This window comes from Lepidochelys kempii, chromosome 15, assembly GCF_965140265.1.
Source record: "Lepidochelys kempii isolate rLepKem1 chromosome 15, rLepKem1.hap2, whole genome shotgun sequence".
In the NCBI taxonomy this organism is placed as follows: Eukaryota; Metazoa; Chordata; order Testudines; family Cheloniidae; genus Lepidochelys; species Lepidochelys kempii.
In genome coordinates this window covers 30,424,728-30,434,373 of record NC_133270.1, presented here as the reverse complement: position 1 = coordinate 30,434,373, position 9,646 = coordinate 30,424,728, and the positions used below count along the sequence as shown (strand labels likewise).

The following is a 9,646-nucleotide window of genomic DNA, read 5'->3' as shown; positions in this document are numbered from 1 at the left end:
AAGGCAGCGCTCAGCAATTCTCAGCCTTTCCCATCCTGGGCTTCCCTCACATCTAGCCAGGCCCCCCGCCCGCTCGGGCAGGGTGGTCGTGCCCCCCCCCCCCGGCTGGGAACCCCTGTGCGATGCCAGGAGGCAAGGAGGGCAGCTCTCAGAGCCGCAGGGTTGGCACCTGCCCCCAGGACACAGCCCTGGCCCAGCGGCCGACTTGCGAACACAGCAGCGGGACAAGCCAGGCCACAGCAGCCTCCAGCTCTGAGCTTTATTGAGAAGGTTTGGCGCAAACACGGCGGGTTATAAATCACGTCGTCCTCCTCTTCCTCGGCCGTGGTTGCAAGGCGCCGGCGTCCCCTTCAGCTGGCCTCAAAGCAGCCCTGTTGGTGCCACTGCTGGTCCCGGACGCGGCGCACAGCCTGGATCTGGGGCTGGCTGGCGTCCCACTCGTTCCAGTGCTGGTACTCGCCCCGCTCGAAGACGTACTGGCGGCCTCGGTAGCCGGGGTATTCGTAGCCCACCCACCTGCGGGAGAGGGAGACAACCCTCAGCACGGCAGACGGGAGCTCCAGGCAAGCTCCCCAGCGGGGGCCGGCGGGCACAGCGGGGGCAGCCCTGGCTCCCAGCCACAGCGTCGCTGCTTCACGTACGCGCCCGGTGCCTCCCCCGGGGCTGTGCTGGCCCCGGCCACGGAGCAGGTGCTGGCTCCAGCCCCCAGCGTGGGCCCCAGGACGCCAAGGGCCTAGCTGGCTACATGAACACAGTTTCTGGGCAGCGTGGGACCTGCCTGGCCCGGCCGAGCCAGGCTAACGGGGGCTGGAACAGGCTCAGCGGTAGCGACGGGGGAAGCAGTCACAGGGATAGATGATGTCGCCTCCCTCCCGCACTGCCGCTGGACCCTGGGTGCCCGTCAGGCCAGCCCTCTATTTCACCCCACGTCGCAAAGTGCGGGGGGGGGGCAGCTCAGCACCATTCCCTGGCCTTGCCCCCCGAGACACCGTACTGCACACCCAGGTCCTGGCAGCACATGCCTTGCCTCCGCACCGGCTGCTTTCCTGCGGAGCTCGGGCCTTTCCCTGGCTGCCCGCGCCACCCGGAGCCAGCCTGGCACCCCGGGGGACAACAAAGCTGCATGGACCTGGTGCTCAACAGCAAGAGTTGTCGTCCCGGGGAACCTGTCCGTGGCTCATGCCAGGGGATAATTAAAGGCATAAGCATCATTCCCAGATGGGCTGGAGCCATTTCCCATTCCAGCGATGACGACAGGGAGAGAGATCAGGCCCAGGGGGAGGCTGCCCCCGAACTCATGCAGGGACCTGCAATACAAGTCCAGGGCCTTCTCTCCCCCGCCTTGTGGGGGGGGGGAGCTGCTCTTTGCATCCACAGAAAGGCCATGTCGACCTGCTGCTGCCCCAGCAGAGCTGGAGGCCAAGGGCCATTCCCCCATCAGCCCGGCTCTGCTCAGGCCTCCTGCTGTCCTGTGCACCCCTGCTTGGGGGGGAGGGTGTCACGGTGCAGCTGCTAAATAAGGCCACAGCAAGCACAGAATGGCAGATGCCCAAAGCTCCAGGAGGGAATGGTGGCATGCCCAGCAAGGAAGGGGCAGGAGGTCTGGGGGAGGTCAGGTGTGTGTGTTATGCCCCAGGAACCAGCAGGGCGCAGAGAATGGGCAGCAGCCCCCAGCCCCTACCCACCCACATGGACCAGAACCATAGGGACTTCCCTTTCCCAGGGCAGGCATCAGCAGGTCAGGAAGTGACACCCCCCACCCCCCAACAGCCCAGGGACACCAGTGGAATGTACCCCCCCAAAGTGAGGAGTTCTCACTCGCCCTGACTTCGGTCAGGCAGGGCCAGGAGGCTGGGGATGGGGAAGGACTGAGATGTTGCAGCCGAAGTCTGAGAACAGACCAGCACTGAACCATGATCCTAGCCTCCAGGGCAAACCCAGCCAGGAAAGTCCCCTGCCCGAGGCATGCGGCCCTGCTTTCCTTCTTCCATCGGTTTGTTTGGGCTCTTGGCCCCGTAGCTGGGGCACCCACAGCCGACTCAGAAACAAAGACAAAGCTGTGTGATCCCTCGCCCAGGGCCGGGAAAAGAGCTCTAGGCACCTGGGATCTGTATCTCTGCGCCCACCGTAGAGCTCCCCCAGGCAGTTACTGCGGTGCAAAGCCTGGGTGTAGCCCATGCCCCCAAGAAGGTGCTCTGTCCAGCCTCCGGGCCATCACTGACCGGCCAGCTCCAGGCCCTGAAGGCTGCCAGACCTGGGCAAAGGGGGCACATTCTGCTTCTGTCTCTCTTTGGTGCGGGTGGTTTGATTGATGGCTTGCTAGGGGTTAGGGAAGAGTTTTCACCCCTGCTCACTGAGTTGGATACAGTTTGTATCAGGCTCCACAAGCCCCTCAGACAGGGGTGGCAGGTCTTTATTTAGCTATTGATTGAAACCTGCGCTAGTCTATGTAACCATGTGTCCCCGGCCCCGGCCCCGCCCCCTGCGCTCCACCCACCCGCTGCATCATGTCTGTAATTGGCAAGTCACTTCTCTGGGGCAGTCTGTGTCTCCTAGCGTGTGTACATCCAGCGCCCAGCTCAGCGGGAGAGTAACAGCGGTGCTTTGGCTGCTAGCGTCTCACACCGGCTGCCCTGGAGCTGGGGGCTGGCCCAGGGGGTCTCTGCCCTTACGTTCCCTTCAGTGCTTTGACGCTGGCCACCCGGTCCTGGAACCCGTGAGCCCAGAGGCTTGGCACGTCGTCATCTACAATCTCCATCTTCCTCCCGCTGTAACCGGCGTTTTCAAACAGGTGGATTTTGTGCTCGTTGCTGTCCTGCAGTGGAGACATCCAGCAAGCTGCTCTCCCACTGCCCTGCCTGCTGGGGAGAAGCCAGCCAAGCCACCCCAGCTTGCCCACCTTGTGGAGAGATCACTGGGGGCTGAATGCCCAAGTGGCCCTGCATGCCCCGGCTGTCGAGGGCGGGAAGAGCCTCCACACCCAGCCAGCGCTGACTGGACGGAGCAGGAGGCATGGGTGGCCTGGCAGATGCCAGGGCTGGTTTCTGGGCTGAGAATCACACACGCCGCAGCGCGTGGGAGCGTCACGGTGGGATCCAGACCAGCCTGGTGCTACCTCAAAAGATCCCAGGCTCTGCTGGCCGACAGGAGCTGGGAACAAAGCTGCCGAAGGCCAAAGAAATGCAGAGGAGCGAAAGGCCCCCACCCTTCCAGCTGACGTGCGCATCTGTGCGAGACACGGGTGAGAGGCAGGCCCCAGCCCCCTGAGCTTGCTCATGGCGGAGCTATGTTGGGGAATGGAGTCAGGAAATGGGGGCTCCTTCCCCAGGCTCCGTGGTGGGGGCCGAGAAGGGAGGGGGTTTAAGTTGACACGAAATAGCCCTGGGGAGCACATCCCCTCGAGGACAGGGCTCACAGGAGAAGCATCTCACTGAGCAACGTGGGGCCCCAGGCTCAGGACAACCCCTGGGGGCTGTTAACTCCCATCCTGAGCCTCTGCTGTGCACCCTCGCTGCCCACTCCCAGCAAGGGGGTCCCACGCCTCTGGCTCGCCTCAAAGGGGTTCTCTGCGGCTGTCCCCCCTCCCAGCTCCGCGCCGGCCCCACTCACAATCAGCAGGGGGCGGAGGGACATCAGGCTGTCGCTGCTGTGGCTGTTGGACCAGGAGTCCCAGCGCGGGTAGGCTCCCTTCTCCAGCACGAACTGCTCCCCACAGAAGGCCTGGCGTTCGAACCCGAGCCACCTGCAGGGAGAGGCCGGTCAGCGCTGGGGCGGTACGCAGACACAGGGCATGGGGACTCCCACTTCGGGGCTCCCCCCCGCCTCCTCTCCCGGCTGCTGGCCAGGACGGGGCTGGGTTTTTCAGGGGGTGTGTAGCACATCCCCCACACTGGGGCGGGGGGTTCCCCTGGCAGCAGCTGCTGCGGGCAGCCTCAGAGCGGGATGGAATTTAACAAGCCGAGCACCCCACAACTGCACGGGATCCCTGCCTCCTAGGGTCAGCCCCTCGCACAGGTCTGGGGGAGGGTCTTCACAGCCCAGCCGAGCCTCCTGCTGCCTGGGGCTGCATGGTCCCTTCACTCCCAGCACCTGGCTTGTGTTTCCCAGACTCGTCTCAAGGGTGCAGAACAAGGGCCCTGTTAGCAAGAAACTCATCCTCCTTCTTTGCTGTGGGGGGCCCTTGCCCTCTCCCCTCCTGCATTTGAAGGGCACTGCCCCCCACCTCTGTGGGGCTCATCCGTCTGCTCTCTGTACTTACGGGCCTGATTCCACCTGGATCGATCCCACTTTCTCCAGAGCTTCCTCTGTCACATTCGGAGTTTCCTCTGTCAATTCACGCTTCTTGCCCTGGAAATTCTCCAGCTCGAAGACGGTGATCTGAAAGGAGAGGGGACGCTCTCGCACCTCCACGGCCGCGGCCTGGCCGGAGCCGGGAGGGGGAGCTGGACACCGGCCACGCTGGCAGAGACAAGCTCCGATGTGCAGGTACAGTCACAGCCCGGGCACTTCAGGCCGTTACTCAGTCTACTCCTCCTGCGCTGTCGCCCATGGGGGAACCCTCGGCATTTCCCTTCCAGAAAGCCAGGCCTGGCACTGGTGATAACTCAGCTGGACACACACACACTTCAAACACAAACAGCAGCAAAGCAGGCTGGGTGACTAAATCGCCTATTTCTGCCTTTGCTTGCTAGCCAGTCTCCTTACAACTGAACCTGGCGTTCCTAGTTCTGCAGCAAACCGTTCAGTATCCCAGCAGCCTATCCAGCCACTCCCGTTCGCCCAGTAGGTTTGAGCCATACGAGTCGCACTCCATGGTAGCTGGGCAGCTCTACGACCGGTCTGAATTCCTTCCACCCTCATCAACAACTTGTTCCAATTCACCAACTGCATCTGCAGGCCGGGATGTGCTTTGCACTTCACCTCCCCTGATGGCGAGTGCCGGCATCACGGATTTCTGACTTGCAGGTTCTGGCGAGATGGATGGCTCTGGTTTTAGCTTGATAGCCAAGCACTGACCACAGAGCGTCTGTTGAATACAACAAGGCGTGATATCTCATCTGTACTTGGCTGAAACACTGACCACAAAGTGAATGCCTGTCTTCAGGATCATCAATTCAAGTGCAAGACCCAAGATCCACTCCGCTCACTCTAACAATTCACCTGGGACTCTGCTCTGGTCTGTGGTTTCCTGCCCCAGGGGTGGGTTCATAGTTTCCTACTCATCACTCTCTCTTGATCCATGAGCTTATTACCTGAGTCATTAACCCTGACTAGCTTGGAATGGGTTTAATTTTCACCTGGGGTCTGCAGGGCTGAGCAGCAGCCAAACCTCAAACCGAACAAAACTCAACAGGGTTGGGATTTGGTAACAAATTCAGATGGAGCCTTCGGGAACCCTGAATTTCAGAGTCGTAGGGCGAGTTAGAGGGTTCTGCAATGGAACCATTCACGAACACGTGGGTCCGTACACTCTCTACATGGCAAACTGGCAGTTGCCAGGGAGTTTCACTTTGGGCGTCACTCAATCCTTGGTGCGAAAGATCGGACAGACCTTTGGGAAAGGAGTCACTGCAGGATAAGGGCCCACGGCCTGAGAACCCAACACAGCTACCCCAAATGTGCTGGCTCATTCCTTTCCAGGAGCCATCCCCAGGAGCCTCTTTCCAGCCCAAGCTGCCAGCAATTAGCAGAAATCTAGGCCCAGGGGCAGTGTGAGCCCAGGGAAAGCCATTCAGCCTTCCAAGCCTTCCAGAAATGAGTCGGTCTCCCGAACGCTGTTGCAGTGAAGGGCCCAAACAGTCTCGTGGGTCCATTCCTCTCTCCCAGCTTCCCTGGCCAAGAACAGCAGCAGAGCATTGGGCTGGTCCCCCGTGTCCTCCAGCTGAGGGGCGCGCGCTTGCCACTGCAGGACGGAGGGAAAGTGCGGACTGGTAGTAAGTGGGCGATTCCCTGTGGCAAGTGGGGTCTTTGTCTCAGAGGATGGGTAACGACTGCTTCTGACATTACGCTGGGGGCTATCACTCTAACGCTGCGAGCATATCACAACGTGCCGCTTTCTCCTGCACTCCCTGTGGAGACCCTGTATGTTTCCCCCGGTGCAACACCCCCACACCGACTGACCCATTGCGCTCGCACCCAGCGGAGCCCACGGTGACCGGACACTGCCCTATTCCTCCGCACGGTGCAAGATGGAGAAAGGAAATGCAGCACCACACAGGAGCTGAAGGGCTGAGCTGATGTTCCTTATTCACAGCCCTCCGACGCCACACAGCAGAAACCCTGACCTGCGAGGTAGCATTTGCATTTATCATCAGGGACTTTACCACCACTCCAGTTCAACAGAAATACGCTTCGGACAAATATAGCAAAACTCGGCGGGGCTACACAACCTGCGTTCTTTGCCAGCCAGATAATAAAAGCTAAGCAGCTGCAACAGTAAACAGATTACCGGGAGAGGCTTGGGCCTTGACAGACCCTGCAGAAAGCATCTCCCCTTTCCAGCAGCGTGTCTGGCAGAGGTACTAGTAGTAACGCATCAGATCAAAGTCTCACTCTGACGCTCGGAGGCTGGAAAGCTCAGCTCTGGCACACAAGGAACAGATTTATCACCGCACTGGGTCATGCTAAAACACTGCCGTGCTGTTAAGGCTCCAGGCTGCTCGCTTTTTACCCACACAAGCTACAACGTTCCACGTTAGTAAGCGCGAGTCCACTCAGGCGCCAGGTATGTTTCAAGGGTGAGCTGGAGCAACACACCGTGTTAGTCTGTTACGGGCCATCGCTTCTGTACCTTGTAATTGCCACCTGTTTCGCCAAGGCTCTCCCCAGCAGCCGTTGGCTCGGGGGGACTCTGCGGTTCAGTCATCGCGCCTGAAAATCCGAAGTGGAAAAGCTTTAACACTGTCACCCGAACAAAAGTTTTAAAACTATTTTATGAAAAGTTACGGCTGCTGCTTCTCCTTCTGGCTTTCCTTGGGAGAACAAGCATGAGGTTGGGTAAAGAAGTTTGACTGGAGCATATCTGTGCACTGTATTCGTAAACCCGCTGATCCCTTCTGAACATCCCATCTGGCCTCCTGCATAACATGGGCCACAAACCCTCAACCCATGACCCCTGCATGGCGCCCAATAACCTGTGACTGCATTAGAAAGAGCCTCGACAAAGACTGAAAACGATGGAGGCTGTCACCACAAACCCCTGGGAAGCTATTCTGGTGGGTAATTCAACTCACTGTTACAAATCCGCCTCTTATTTCCCGTTAGAATTTGTCTAGTTTCAGCCTGCAGCCGTTGTCTCAGGTTAATGCTTCTCTCTCTTCTTGTGCAAAAAGCAATCCCAACTGTAATCCCAACACAGCACAATCCCACCTGAGGGGTAAGACTGCCGGGCCCCTTGTAGGCACGCAGATGTTTCAGTGATGAGCGCCAGGACGAGAACCAGGACAGACACATCCAATGTCTTTTCTGAGCATCTTAAGTCAGAGCTCCCTGATTGGAATGTGCCACAGCTGACCAACTTTTCCTCCCACCTACCTCCCCCAACTGCCCGCTTTTTAAAGTAGTTTGAATTTAACAGGGCTTGGAGGAGCCAGTGGGCAGGGAGAATAAACACACTGAGTTCAGCTAGTGTCCTGGTTAATTAAAACCCCCTGGTATCATTTCTCCCAGATTTTAACAAAATATCCTGTACAATAAAAGACCTTTTCTAAAACTCCTGTGCTAACTGCTAAAAACCCTTCAAATTCAAGCAGGGATGCTGCCACTACCTCTTCTAGTGTGTTTCTGCTGTGACGGAGCGGGATCAGGGAGAGCCCTATTTATGAGTTGTTTCTGAACAGGGCAGCACATTTTGATGCTGATGCAGCAGGTAGGTCTACTGAATTCCAGCCATTAGATTTCACTGCAAGAGCGAGGGCTTGCAGTGGACTATGGAAACATTATTCAAATTTCTTCCGGCTTTCCCTTAAAAATATCCCACTCATTTTGCAAAAGATTAATATTGAACTTCGCATCAGCATGTTCCCATTGCTCCTTGCCAGATTCTCCGGAAAACTCCTCCTCTGGAGTTTATTGATGTGTTTACTCTAAAACCAAGGACAGAGCAAGGCAAAGCTCATGCAAAATAGTTACAGTATGTTTCAGGCTACAGAGCAAGGCAAGGCCTGGGGTCTCCAGCCTATGCTGGCTCTGTTGTAGCTCTGGTGGCGTGCAGGCTCTTTATCCCAAAGTATTGGAGGGTATTTTGAGGTAGTGTTGCCCAGTGGATAGGGCACAAGACTGGGACTCAGGAGACCTTGTTTCTGTTCCCAGCTCTGACATTGATCTGCTGGGTGGCCTTGGGTCAGTCACTTTCCTTCTCTATGCCTGTTCTTTCCTGCCCTGTCCGTCTTGTCTAATAGATAGTAAGCTCTTCAGGGCAGAGGCTCTCTCTATCTATGGGCCTGTGCGATGCCCCCCCCCACTCTCATTAGGGGGCTCAAGGCACTACCAGCAGGCATGGAAGTGATCTGGAGCCTATGTGCAGAGCACAGCTATTGCATTACACGAAATGCTGCTACAGACCTAGACCTCTGAGACCTAGACCAGCCGCTTTTCGGTGCCTGGAGCCCGATGGCTCCACGTGACCAGTATGCTCCATCTCAGCGGCTGCGGTTCACATTCCTATTCACAGGCTAATACTGCATATCACTCTGGTTGGCCCGGGCCCAGTTAGATTGGAGAGCAAAGCCGGCATGGCTGTAAGGACACAGGCCTTCAGGGTGCCAAAGAGACCCATTTCCCCAAGTACCCAACGTTAACAGGCTGTTCCTTACACTCTTCCCGACCATCCATCTCTTTGGGGGTCTGTGGAGCTGCCAGGACTTTTGACAGGTGCTGGTGGGGCACGCACGTTATTGGCCTTAGAGCTGGGCAAACTATTCACAGCAAAACAACTTATGAGACAAACGTAATGAAACAAATCACTAAAGTCACTCCATTCTTTGCCCTGATCTTGCGCGGTGGGCTTTTGCTTTAATTTTTTTTTGTTATTTGAAGAGTTGGCGTCAAAGCTGGGCACTCCCTTGTCACGCCAGCCTGCATGGGAAGTAGGGTGTCAGGTAGGAGAGGGGAACAGAAAAGCATGGGAATAAGACACCTACGGCAGCATTTCTCCCAAGTGTTTCCATTGTGTTAATGGGAAGCATCGTGGTAACGACAATATCGCTAATGTACCTCAGAACTGGTAAACTTTCTGTCCGAGACCAAGATCTCATGGCAAGAAGCATGGTCGAGGCAGGGAGACTGGGATAGTGGTCATGAAGCAAGCTGGCTAAACACAGAATATGAAGAATTTCTATGGCAATATACTCCACATGATGGTTAATAAGAACTGATAAATCTTAGAATTTTATATGCCTGCACGACACTGTAGTATCTAAATGGGGCAGGGGAAGTTCCCATTTCAAAGGTACTTCTGCCCCTTTCTATTTTCAGTATCACTTCGTATCAGGCAACAGGCAATCACACGCAAGGGTAAAACTGGGTTGTGAGAGAGATTACACAATGACCAGATTTAATGGGAGAATAGCTATGCTGGGAATTGTGGTATGCTGGGATAATTAAAATGTCTTAGCAAAGCAAAAGCATCCATTAAATACAACTGGCA

The 9,646-nt window shown here is 56.8% G+C and overlaps 1 protein-coding gene across 2 annotated transcripts; it reads right to left on the bottom strand.

The window, feature by feature from the left end:
• Window positions 1-252: 252 nt before the first annotated feature.
• Window positions 253-7,500, bottom strand: CRYBB3 (crystallin beta B3). Of its 2 annotated transcripts, none has more exons than XM_073313252.1 (6): window positions 7,233-7,500; window positions 6,791-6,870; window positions 4,259-4,377; window positions 3,610-3,742; window positions 2,673-2,815; window positions 253-516 (listed from the first exon to the last, which is right to left on the bottom strand). In XM_073313252.1, the coding sequence occupies exons 1-6, from the start codon at window positions 7,450-7,452 to the stop codon at window positions 351-353; spliced, it is 861 nt and encodes a 286-aa protein (XP_073169353.1). In that variant the 5' UTR covers window positions 7,453-7,500; the 3' UTR covers window positions 253-350. The 2 variants fall into 2 exon arrangements, with proteins under 2 accessions (XP_073169353.1, XP_073169354.1); XM_073313253.1 differs by having other exon boundaries at window positions 7,369-7,408.
• Window positions 7,501-9,646: the final 2,146 nt, after the last annotated feature.

What these genes read in the sequence shown, in the direction of transcription:
- CRYBB3 (XM_073313252.1), bottom strand. Translation starts at nt 7,452, where the DNA reads ATGTGTCTGTCCTGGTTCTCGTCCTGGCGCTCATCACTGAAACATCTG. An exon ending in AAACAGGTGGCAATTACAAG is followed by an intron (nt 4,378 to 6,790) that starts GTACAGAAGCGA and finishes CTCTCCTTTCAG; the next exon opens with ATCACCGTCTTCGAGCTGGA. An exon ending in ATCCAGGTGGAATCAGGCCC is followed by an intron (nt 3,743 to 4,258) that starts GTAAGTACAGAG and finishes CTCTCCCTGCAG; the next exon opens with GTGGCTCGGGTTCGAACGCC.